The sequence below is a fragment of the Pituophis catenifer genome, unplaced genomic scaffold (assembly GCF_029215685.1).
Source record: "Pituophis catenifer annectens isolate HBS135680 unplaced genomic scaffold, rPitCat1.0.hap2 SCAF_3, whole genome shotgun sequence".
In the NCBI taxonomy this organism is placed as follows: Eukaryota; Metazoa; Chordata; class Lepidosauria; order Squamata; family Colubridae; genus Pituophis; species Pituophis catenifer.
Genome location: NW_027256883.1, coordinates 32,748,705 through 32,761,253, shown reverse-complemented (window position 1 = coordinate 32,761,253; position 12,549 = coordinate 32,748,705). Strand labels below are relative to the sequence as shown.

The following is a 12,549-nucleotide window of genomic DNA, read 5'->3' as shown; positions in this document are numbered from 1 at the left end:
TCGTGATTTACTTAACAAGGTAGTAAAATGGGGCACAACTCACTTAGCAACTATCTTGCTTAGGAGAGGAATTTTGGGCTCAATTGTGGCCATAAGTCGAAGCTTGCCTGTATATGGGGTGGTGATTGACCCTGTCTGCCTTAGTTCTAATACTACACTTTTCCATGATAAATGTTAAGTAACATTATTTAAACATAAACAGAACAGGCCCTTGATAAGCAAAGAATAATATATACATTAAAGAAAGCAATCGACAAATTTGAACAACATTCCTCATTTTTAAAATATATTGAACCGTGGTGGCCCAGTGGTTAGAATGCAGTACTGCAGGCTACTTCTGCTGACTGCCTGCTGCCAGCAGTTTGGCATTTTGATTCTCACCAGGCTAATGATGGGTTTCAACCGGTAGCGAAGGTAAGTGAAACTCACTACTGCACCAGGCTCAAGATTGTCTCAGCTGTCCATCTTTCTGAGGTTGGTAAAATGAAGACCCAGATTGTTGGAGGCAATATGCTGACTCTAAAATGCTTAGAGAGGGCTGTAAAGCACTGTGAAGCAGTATATAAGCTTTTACATACCGCTTTATTTACTGCTTTATTGAGCTGCAGGCATTTGCTGTCTTTCAAAAAGCACCACTCACACTGATACCCTCCTATAGGTACCAATGCAGGAGGTGTCAGGCAAATGAAGAGTGTTGTTTCCCACAAGAGTCTCTTACATTTACACAATTGTGGCATCCACAGGATCGGGCTCTTTTTGCCAGAGTGATAAAAACAACATCATGTCACAAACTTTATGACCTTCACATATGTGTGCATTTAAGTAAGAGCTGTAGTATAATAGATGTCATACCAGCTCTGCTCTCTCAAAGCACAAGATGTGGGTTCAAAAAACAGCTTCCACAAGAAGGATAGAATAAGAGTCAGTGTAAATTCAGTGTTTTGTAATAAGTCAACCTTGGCCACCATGGTGCATCCAGAGGTTAGTCAAAAAAGTGACAATTCTCTTTTACTACTAATTGCCCTTTCCCTAAAAAAGGCACTAATTGCCTTTTCCCTATTCAAGCAGGCAGAATCAGCCATCAACGTAGTTTCGGCCAGTCATATCTGAGTCACTTGGATCCTATAATTATCTAAACTGGTTATTGCACCTGCTGGTAACAGGTTTTACAGCTTTACCTCATATAGCTTTTGATTTCCTCAGCCCCTACTTCAGGTTGTATCTTTAGTAAAAAAAAAGTAATAGGAAAAGCTGGGCATACCTAGAGGGCTGATTACGGTTACAAATGGCTCATTCGTTCCTAGCTGGTCTTGAGATCCATCCAATATCCAATATAAAGCAGTGTGAAACTTCCTTCCTCCATTCTGATACAAAGAATGGATGAATATAAGTGTCCTTCCTCCATTCTCAAATTTTTGCTGAAGTAGAAGGTTGGGTAATAAAGCCCCCTCCTTCCAATCGCGTTCGCCTCTGGCAGCGCTCAGAAACCGATCAACGATTACAATCGTCGTTTGTCATCTCACGCGGCGGGGATCATTTTTCAGCTTCCCTCACTAACTGCCGGCAGTGGATTTCCTGGGGGAATCCCTGGTCTGAGCCGGGACAGCATTTCGAGATCAGCCAAGGTCTGCAGACAGCAACAGGGGGGCGGGGGGCGGGAGCGGACGAAGTCTGCGTTAGAAGAAACGCAGCGCTTTTGCCTCCGTCGCCCGGGAACCCAGAAGTTTAGGTAAGGCAATTGCGCAACCACGCCAGAGTTGAGGGAGCCCAGCCTGGCCTCGCCACTGAGAAGGGGGCGGAGCTGCGGTGGGGATACCGGCGCCTTTCGAGCATCAGCAGTGGCGGCGCGACTCTCCTCCAGCGAGCCCTCCGCACTTTCCTTCCCAAGCGAACCAACCACTTGGTGAGCCCTGCTGCTCCCCACCATCGCCGACCGCAGCTTCCCTCTGCCTAAGGGCAGGGCGAGGGCGACCGCGCTGACGTCGCTCTTCTCCATTGGCCCTGGCCGGCAGCACATGCCCAAGACAGCTAAGATAAAGGCATTCGGCCCGCACCCCGCTTCTCCGTCTCTGCTTTGGTGCTTTTTTCTGTCAGCCTCCTTAGCTCGGCTCTTCTCTTCCCCGGCGGCTCGACTCTTAGCATCTCCGGCTCGGCGCAATGGCTAACGTGGAAGCTTTCTTAGGCAAATGGAGCCTGGTCTCCAGTGAAGGTTTTGAGGATTATATGAAAGAATTAGGTAAGAAGGGAAGGGAATTGGGAATGCTGTCCCCCCCAAAAAAAAGGAAAGAAAAAAGAATGTAAGGGAATTATGACAAGAACAGAAAAATTAATCCTTCTTCTCACAAAGGGGAATTACAGACCTCGGGTTCCTCTTGAGCAAAACATTAAAAGAAGGATTTGGGTAGTATGGCTGAAAAATAGGGCAATCAGTCACCATCATTATCATCATCCCAGGTCCTTGGTAAAAGACTCGATAGCTAGACAAAAATGCCAAGCCCAGTCTGATGATGATGATGATAGTAATAATTGCCTATATACTCAGACACTACCTTAATAGCTCTTAGGTCCTTGGTTAGGACTTGAACTGTGAAGCTTTTATCAGTCCCAGACTGTGAGTCAAATCGAAGATTATTATTATTATTATTATTATTATTATTATTATTATTATTATTATTAATAATAATAATAATATAAGCAACATCACATTTTCTTATGTATATGTTCCATTCTTGTACTTGTGTGTGTAAATTCAAAGATGCAGATGGCAATTCCTGGTGAATGTGGATCTCCTAAGTGCAATTGACCAAAAAATGTAGGATTGCTGTTAAAAACTATGTAATTCACCCTACCCTGTGCCCATCCCCCCCCCCCTTTTTTAGGAGAAGGGTGGCTTTGTCTGTTTAAAATGGCTGCTTTGGATTAAAATGAAATATTGATTGTAGCTCAAAGTGTCTGGTGTATGTGTAGTATGCTTGTATCTCTTTTCTCTGTGTCTGTGTGTGTCTATGTGTAGTCTGTTTTGTATGTATGCAATACTTGGGATTCTGTTCAGTTGCTATGCAAAATGTGCTTTTCAGCATGCAGTCCTATTTCACTAAAATGTGCATATGGTTTTGTCATCTAGGTTACAGTGATGGATGATGATAATGAAAAAGCTTAATTTTTTTTCCTTTTGGAAGCCTATAAAGATTTGGAAATATGGAATTATGAGCTTTGTGTCTCTTTTTTCAGCTCTTAAAAATGCTCTCTCCAAGCTCTGCAAAGACATTCTCAGACAGCTTTGATAACAAGCACACAGACAGACATTGTTTCAATGGAGCTGATAAGCAAACTAAGATTGCAGCTGGGCTGCATATGAAAAGTGTGTAAGAGAGAGAGAAGGAAAACAGGACTGAATGAGTTGTGCATGTGGGGATGATGGCTTTAAATGAATACAGTTGCTCTTTTCTTGAACTTCCCCCAGGGAAGAAGAGTACTTCTTTTTTTAAAAAAAATGGATTTCTGTAATATATGCTACGCTATGTTTCTTGTATTTTACCTGACTTTGCTCAGGTCTATATTAACAGAATGTATGGTTCTAATATTTAGGAGTTTCAAATAGTCTGATGCAGCACTGGAAATGTTGCAAGATGAGCAAATTTCTTGTAACTTCATGCCAAGGAAGACAAAACTGAGTCTAGCAATGACAGAGTTTAGTCATCATTTCCAGTGACTCCTGCTGAGATAGAAACTAGAAAGAGAACAGAATTAATATCCTTACAACTATTCTATTTGAATTTCTTTCTCTCCCCCCCCCCCTCCTTCTGGAACAATTTCACTGAAATACAGAGTTCAGTGATGATTATTTAATACATTTGGTTCCTGTAGCCAAAATATTGCACAATGAGCTGAGTTCTGGGGCCCATTTAAATTAAAATATACTACATTTTACAAAAAGTCTGTTCCTAACCAATATTCCTGCTTTAAGACTAGACACAGGAAAATCCAGAACTCACTCAGGTAATATAAGCCAATCTGAAAGGTGGAAATTATGTGGTCTCCAAATCTGTTGAACCCAGACCTCTGGAATGACACAAACTTCATGTTTATGGGAGTCAAAGTAATTACTCTGTATTGATTTTTTCTTTGCCTCACCAGAAGTTGCTGTAATAGATTACAGTGAGAAGAAATATACTGACACACTGTAGAATGATTTTGTTCCAATCCTACTGCAGACTTGTGAATATGCTTTTCTCTCCATACAAGCGTTTGAATTCTGAATAGAAGTCATTTTAGGTTAGGTTGAGTTTTACAGAGTTTTGCAAGTTTGATGTGTAATTAAAATTAATGAGAAGGGGCAGTAAGCTCATTGACTGGGAAACTCCCTCTCATGCTAGATAATTAAAAAAGATAACCTTGTGTGAGAGTGTCTATATAATGACTGTGGTTGGTTAACCTATTTAAAAATAAATTCTCTCTCCTTATGGCAGGGGTAGGTATGGCAATGAGAAAGATGGGAAATATGGCCAAGCCAGATGTTATCATCAGCAGGAATGGTGATACTTTCACAATCAAAACTGAAAGCACTTTCAAGACCTCAGAATTCAGCTTCAAGTTAGATGAAAAATTTGATGAAAACACGATAGATGGTCGAAAAACTCAGGTAAATGAGACTGTAACCCAGGGAACACACCAAGTATATGACATGCTAAACTGATTTTTAACTATTTCATTCAATGACTCCTGAAGTTGAATAATGTCATTACCTCCACAAAAATATAGATTCTGTTGTTTTAACTCAAATATCTCAGCAGTAGCAGTCCCAAACTAGATCCTTGATTTACAAACTAGTCCATTACTCCCAGGATATGCCCAAACTACTTCTAATTTAAGAACTCTGTGCTATGCTGTTTTGATCTGATAGTGCTGGTAAGTTTTGTAATATGAAGAAACTAGTTGAAGAACTTAAGCTCAGTCCACTTCAGTAAAGGGATTTACTACCGGATCTGTGGGCGAGACTTGGTGGGTGTGGCATGGCAATGCTTGGTGGGTGTGGCTTGGTGGGTGTGGCAGGGGAAAGTTACTGCAAAATCCTCATTTCCTCCCGATCAGCTGGGACTCGGGAGGCAGAGAATAGATGGGGGCGGGGCCAGTCAGAGGTGGTATTTACCGGTTCTCCGAACTACTCAAAACTTCCGTTACTGGTTCTCCAGAACTGGTCAGAACCTGCTGAATACCACCTCTGGTCTGCATGCTTAAGAACGCCCACTGAATACCAGCAGAATCATTTGCACTGCAAACAGCATTGATTACCAGTTTTCCAGGTGGCAGAAAAGTGCATTTATGCTCAAGTATAATTTTTCATGGATCAGTATGATGCTGTTTGGTTTCAGTTCTTAGATTAAAACTCATTTGTCCCAGTTGTTTTAACAAATCTACCTTCTTCCAAAATCCAGTTTTTTAGTCTTTTGCTCCTGAAAAATGTTAAGTGTGGCTCTGGGCCATAAAACAATGCCACCATTGCCATAAACAGTTAAATCTATATGGGAAAACAGTGGAATAAAGAGCTTCTCTGGATAATGTATTCAGTTGTCAGGCACCACCACATTGTAAAATGCATTTTTCTATTCATCAGTGATAACACCTAGAGGAGTTTTGCCACTGTTCTTGTACAATCTTATACAATCACACAGATATGTGTATCCCTTCCCTGTCATTTTGTGCTCATTTTAATTGTTACAGCCAACTTCTGGTGGCTGTGCTGAACTAACTCTTTGAGCTGAATCTAAGCCAGATTCAAGAGCGGGTGCATTTGCAAAATACGGGGATAAAACTCATAACATTACTCTCAATTTACATGTGTCTGCAAAGGCAATTACCACACATAAATAAACAAAAATGTTAGAAATAAAGCTCAAACTCAAGAATGTGTAATAGAGAACAGTTTTGTAGACTGAACTTTACAAATATTATCTTTACCTGGATCCACTGTATAAACCAGGAGAGCTGATCAGCTTGAGGGTAATTTGTATGGGGTGTTTATGTTTCTGTGTAATTGTCTCTAAGTAAGCCTTACCAAGTGGTACTTTTATTACAGTGTCAGGCATGTAGATAGCCACAAAGTTGGGGATGTCTGCTCTAATATATATTTTTCTGTTATTTTTTTTTATACACACAGAGGAAAAAACATGAATGAGCAGGAAACTGTGGTTATATAAGCAGTGTCATTTGCCTGGGAAGAAGTAGAAAAAAGTAATTTATTGAAAATATTTAAATGCATTTGGAAATGAGGCTTAGATCTTACACAGAATCGAGTAGACAGTGATGCTGAATATATTAACTGAATTTCAATGCTTCAATGCTGATTATTCAAGCAACATATTTCTACATCATGCATCAATTTCTAGGTGCCAAGTATTGTAGATTTATTTTTTATTAGTATTCCATATTTTTCTGAAATTTCCCATTTTTCAAGTGTTGTATGAATCATCCTTATGATCTGTGATCTAAATGCAGATGAGATGATGAGATGATATCCCCCTGCATGGGGATAGTGCAGGGGTGAAATCTACTTACCTTCCCTACCAGTTTGGAAGTGCATGCGCTGCGTGCATGCATCACATGCACGCTTGGACCCTCTGCACATGTGCAAACCCTTCTGCGCCCTTCTGCGCAGAGGGTAAAAAACAGGTTACTTCCTGGTTAAAACCAGGAAGTAACGATCGGGCAGGTGGGCGGAGACTCGTGCTGCCGCTGCTACTGGTTGTCCGAACCACCTGCCACCGTTGCTACCAGTTCAGCCAAACCGGTAGCATTTCATCTCTGGTATAGTGGTTAAACAGGTCCAGATATAGGTTGTGTCTGTTATCCATATATGTTCAATATGGAGTTCCAGCATAACAATAGAATAGAATAGAATAGAATAGAATAGAATAGAATAGAATAGAATAGAATAGAATAGAATAGAATAGAATAGAATAGAATAGAATAGAATCTTTATTGTCATTTTAAATGTACACTAATCAATATACATTAAAATAAAATTTCAGTTCATTCAGCTCTCAAAAGATAACCATTATGCTTATACCCACATACACATATATGGTACAGAGAAATATCATAGTCTAATTCAAGTGTATACATATAAATGGTAAAAAAAAAAAGGATTTTGCAAGTTTACAACACGGATGGCACAAGGAACAAAGCTGTTACAGAATCTAGTAGTACCACTATAGATACTTTGAAACTTCCTCTCAGAGGGTGTAACAGAAACAGACCATGAAGTGGGGGAGAGAGAGAGGGAAGGAGGGAGGCAGGGAGAGAGAGAGAGGGAAAGAAAGAGAGAGACAGAGAGAGAGAGGGAGGGAGAGAAAGAAAGAAAAGGAAAGAAAGAAAGAAGAAAGAAAGAAAGAAAGAAAGAAAGAAAGAAAGAAAGAAAGAAAGAAAGAAAGAAAGAAAGAAAGAAAGAAAGAAAGAAAAAGAAAGAAAGAATGCTATAAATAAAAAAAATGGTCTGGTATGCAAGTTAAAATATTGTGAGATTTCCAAATACAAATTAATAAAGCCTTGGCTCATAAAGCACCAGAATAAACTGTAGTTAAAAAGAAAGAAGTGGACATGTAGTGATCCAACGAGTAGTAGAATGCAAGGCAAAGAATGGGAGAAGATTGCAAAGTATTAAGATCTAAAAACTTGAAAGGTTATGGCATAAACTATGTTGGTCCCAGTGATGATCAGCACACTGAGTGCCATACCAAAAAGTCTTGGATGCGCTTAGAAAATCTGCCCAATGACAAAATTTCATTCTATCAATTACAAAAGGTGTGCTTGGATCTACACATATAGATTACAACATCCTAGATTCTTGGGAAGAACTTGATCTATGAAGACCAACACCAGCTAAAGAACTAGACTTGTGATTTTACATTTTTATGTCAATAATAATAATATCATCACCACCACCACCACCAAAGAATTTCTGTCATCCCAGGTTCTTGGGAAGGACTTGATAGTGTATAAAAATGTCAAATCCAGTGTAACATCTGACTGACTGACCAATTATAATAATAACAGCTGACAACATTAAGCACACTAAAGTAAAAACAGAGGTTAGAAGGTAATAAGAAGGTCTTAAAATCCAAGCTTAGTGGAGGAAATGCCATCAAGGAAATGAACACAGCTGGAATAGTAGACTGGACTCAAGCAGAACTAAAAGCCCTAGATAGGAAGACCAGAAAAATCATGACAATGAATCATGCTTATCACCCACACAGTGAACATGCTGGGCATGGAATGTTGCAAGTACTTCAGACAGCTGAAGAAGAAGAGAAAAGGGCATTGAAAGAATATTTGAAGGATGGTAAAGAAGATGCACTGAAACTTGTGTATCATGAAGGCTTACTGAATACCTCAGATAGCAAAGCAGCCTACAAAAAACACCAAATGAAGAATAGAAAAAAGACACAGCAAGGCAAAATATCATATATCCAGTAAACCCCCCCCCCACAGAAAAACCCTAGCTGCATGCTGTGTACTTCACCAGAAGTCCCCAACAAGCAAAGTCAATGAGGAAGCTAGCAGGAGGTCCAAATGATTATTTATTTATTTATTTATTTATTTATTTATTTATTTATTTATTTATTTATTTATTTATTTATTTATTTATTTATTATCGGACTTATATGCCGCCCTTTCTCCACAAGGACTCAGGGCGGCTCACAGCAATAAGCAACAACAAGTCCAAATTAAAATTCAAACAATAAAAGAATCTAAAATTCCCATTAAATTATCATGGGCTAATGGGGTGCTGCAGTTGTCATAATTGCAAGCTGGTTTCCAAGTGCCCAACCCACAATCATGTGACTGCAGGGACTCTATGATGGCTGCAGTCACAAGGATCGATCGTAAGTTTCCTTATTCAGCACCATGATAACTTCATGCTTAATATCCACATGTTAAGCATTGATTGCTTAACAACAGCAACTGAAAGTGCCAGAACTGCCACACGCATGTGACACCATGCTTTACAGCTACATTGCTTAGTGACACAGTTCTCTATTTAAGTTTCTATCGTTATCCAAGGACTACCTGCATAATCAAGAATAATAGAATGTTTAATTCAGAGTAAAATCAACCATCTAATCTAATATGAGCAGATCATATAGGACAAGTTGAAAACATATGAGCAAAATATCTCATCTATAGAATTACAGTTCTATTCAGTGGTGAAATCCAAATTTTTTTACTACTGGTTCTGTGGGTGTGACTTGGTGGGCATGGTGTGGCTTGGTGGGCGTGGCTTGGTGGGTGTGACAGTTGAAGGATACTGCAAAAACTCCATTTCCACCCCACTCCAGGGGAAGGATACTGCAAAATCTCCATTCCCACTCCACTCCAGGGGAAGGATACTGCAAAATCTCTATTCCCACCCTACTCTGGGCCAGCCAGAGATAGCATTTGCCAGTTCGCCAAACTACTCAAAATTTCTGCTACTGGTTCTCTCAACTGCTCCAAATTTCCGCTACCGGTTCTCCAGAACCTGCTGGATTTCACCCCTGGTTCTATTATACATTAAAAAAAAGCAATATTCTTATATTAAGATCAGAGGAAACAATTTCACATAATTTAAAGCAATTCTCCATTGGTTTATAATTACTATTTTTAAAAAAGTAATTATTGGAGTAGGAACCACAGTATCACTAGAGCCTGCCAACCATCATGGAACTTCAGAAGCAGCAATCCCAGCAGGATAAAATAGAGGAGTATTATGTGAGAGTTTCAGATTAGTCACAAAAACCACAGATTTACCCATTGCTTTAAACAACAACAAAAAGCCAAACATGTTTTTCTGTTGAAAAAATGGAAATAAAAATTCTGCAGTGGGAACTGTAGAACACTGAGAGTAGATATATGATAATGATGAGAGATAACTATACTATGAGTCAAAGGAACACATTTTGGGATGCTGTTAAGATTAGGAATGGGGACAAATAGTCAGGTCCATCATGGGGCAATGAACTGAGACATTCTCACAGTGGAAACCCAAGTAAAGTGATCAAATCCTTCAAGTATTTAGTAGTTGGTGTTCTGGGCATCCTTTTAATACTCTACTTTTGGCTCAAAATGTTTTTGGCTGTTCTTCAAGCTACTGGCAACGATTGTTGCAGGTTTTACAGTTAAAAAAATGTACAGCTGCATAGAGCTTCCACGATATGTTTAGTTTTTCCACTGATGTTTTTAAATTGTATTTGTGTTTCCAGTTATATACTGGTGGCCAAGGGTGTTGCTGTTCTCATGGAGAATTTGTGAAGAATGTTTTGCCTTGCCTTCAGAGGGGAAGGACTTGGTCAGTCAGTAGGGTGTGGAATTCTTGGATCAAGTTATGGTTAAGAATAAGATTGGATGAAGGCTTGGAGGGAAGCCATAATCCTGAAAATCTAACAGGGAACTGGAGATAGCAGATATATTTAAAATGGCATGAGAGTATTGTCTCCTTTGATCTAATGAAAGAACTTTCCACATAGTTACAAATTTGGCACCTGCTGAAATTTTCCTCAGTGTGTAATCAAATATTGCATGCGGTTAGATAAACCATGTAGTCATTACAAAGGATAAATAAAGTCACTCAGGAAAAACACTTCATATGAGCAGGAAGGATAGTATTTAGGCTAGCCTTTCCCTGGATAATAATTATTTAAACAAATAGATATAAAATACATAGCTGGGTAGTCCTTTTATTAGAATGAAGCCAAATAACAATGGGCACACTGTCAGTTCTCCAGAATTCTTCATCAACCATAATGTTATAAAAAGGAGTGGCTAGAGAAGAAGCAAGAAATCTAAAGTTTTTGAAAGATGTTGCAGTCATGAAGTGCCTGAATAGTTTGCTTCTGGTTTTGATTGTGTACCACACTATAGAATCACAAGCCTAAAAACCATAGTTTCATTTCTTTTAGCCTCAAGACAAACTGAAAATCAACACATGAAGGAAGGAGCACGCTACTAAAATTCTGTCTTCCTTTACAGACCCTCATCAGTTTAAATGACAACAATGTGTTAACCCAGACCCAGCAGTGGGATGGCAAAGAAACCACAATAACAAGGAAGATAGATGATGGGAAACTGATAGTTGTAAGTAGAATTTTTTCTGTCTCTTATGCTAAATTTCTACACTATAAATGAAGTGTAACTTGCCTCAAATACCATAAATATCCACCTACCTTATCCTATTTCCAAACAATCTGTTTGTAAAAAGAGAATGAATATATCTTTTTATTTTCCAGGAATGTGACTTCAATGGTGTCAAATGTACTCGTGTTTATAAAAAAGTATGAAGAGCTTGATGTCTATGTTGGAGAGTGGCAGATCATTCTCGAAAGAGGACTAGTCCATATTTTTTTCTTTTTTCTTCTTCTTTCTAAACTAGATTTTTTAAAAGAAAAACCCATCATGTGCAAGAAACAGTGTTGTATGCAATTTAAAGTCCTTGATGACAATGGTTAAATTTTAAAAATTCTAAGAGATTGTAACTGTGTTATTATTTGTGAAATATTCCCTTCGCCTTTTTAAGAAAGTTTAGGAAATTGAAATTAGATAAAATAGTAGGAAAAGTGTCAAAATATATTGAAAAATGTATGCTGGGCACAGATATAATGTGAATTAATGCATTATTCCCTGAAAGCAGACCTCATTAGTAATATTAATACACTGCACTAAGCAAGAGCCTTGGTGGCGCAGCAGACTAAAGTGCTGTTAAGTAGCACCAGTTGCCTGCAATCACTGCAAGTTCAAATCTCACCAGGCTCAAGGTTGACTCAGCCTTCCATCCTTTCGAGGTAGGTAAAATGAGGACCCGGATTGTGGGGGCAATCAGCTGACTTTGTATAAAAAGAACACTGCTTGGGGGGGGGGCAAAAGCCCTACTAAGCAGGTATATACAAAAGTATGAACACTATTGCTTAACGCATTGTAAGCCGCCCTGAGTTTCCGGAGAAGGGCGGCATATAAATCAAACCAATAAATAAATAAATAAATAAATTACATAGCTTGTTTCTATATGTAATATGATGCTGAAACTTGCCATTGTGAGTTATTCAACAAATCATGATTAAATGAGGCTATGATTTAGAACAGGGGTGTCAAACGCACGGTCCACAGGCCATCTGCGACATGTGCTGGCCATGCCCACTCCCAGTTTATAGAAGGGGATAAAAGCCATGATACGTCATGTGATGATGTGATGCCGCCAGTTTGACACCCCTAATTTAGAATAATGTGTGCATCTACTTATTCTGTTTAAAAATACAACACCAAAATCCCTTCCCTGTATGCAATTGAGCTGAAAAACAGTTTGAAGTGCTGGACTCTGGAAATACAATCAGCCATCACTGGAACAGCAGTTAAACACACACAAATAGTCAGAAAAAATGGACAAGTAGTTATGACTGGCATAGTGTAGGGTAGTTTTTCTCCAACCTAGAACCAGTTGCAGAGTTGCAGATCTACCATATTGGAATTGCACCAGATCAGAGGACCACTCCAACACAGCAAACACTGTGCCTCCAACATTTG

The 12,549-nt window shown here is 39.1% G+C and overlaps 1 protein-coding gene across 1 annotated transcript; it reads left to right on the top strand.

Annotated features, from left to right (window-relative positions):
- Window positions 1–2,059: 2,059 nt before the first annotated feature.
- LOC139315737 (fatty acid-binding protein 5-like) lies at window positions 2,060–12,306 on the top strand. Its single transcript, XM_070942171.1, has 4 exons — window positions 2,060–2,236; window positions 4,470–4,642; window positions 11,005–11,109; window positions 11,262–12,306. Exons 1-4 carry the CDS (start codon window positions 2,158–2,160, stop codon window positions 11,310–11,312), a joined length of 408 nt encoding a protein of 135 aa, XP_070798272.1. The 5' UTR covers window positions 2,060–2,157; the 3' UTR covers window positions 11,313–12,306.
- The last annotated feature ends 243 nt before the right edge of the window (window positions 12,307–12,549 follow it).

Coding starts and splice junctions, on each gene's coding strand:
- LOC139315737 (XM_070942171.1), top strand. CDS start 2,158: ATGGCTAACGTGGAAGCTTTCTTAGGCAAATGGAGCCTGGTCTCCAGT. Junction 2,237..4,469: donor GGATTATATGAAAGAATTAG/GTAAGAAGGGAA, acceptor TCCTTATGGCAG/GGGTAGGTATGGCAATGAGA. Junction 4,643..11,004: donor TAGATGGTCGAAAAACTCAG/GTAAATGAGACT, acceptor CTTCCTTTACAG/ACCCTCATCAGTTTAAATGA.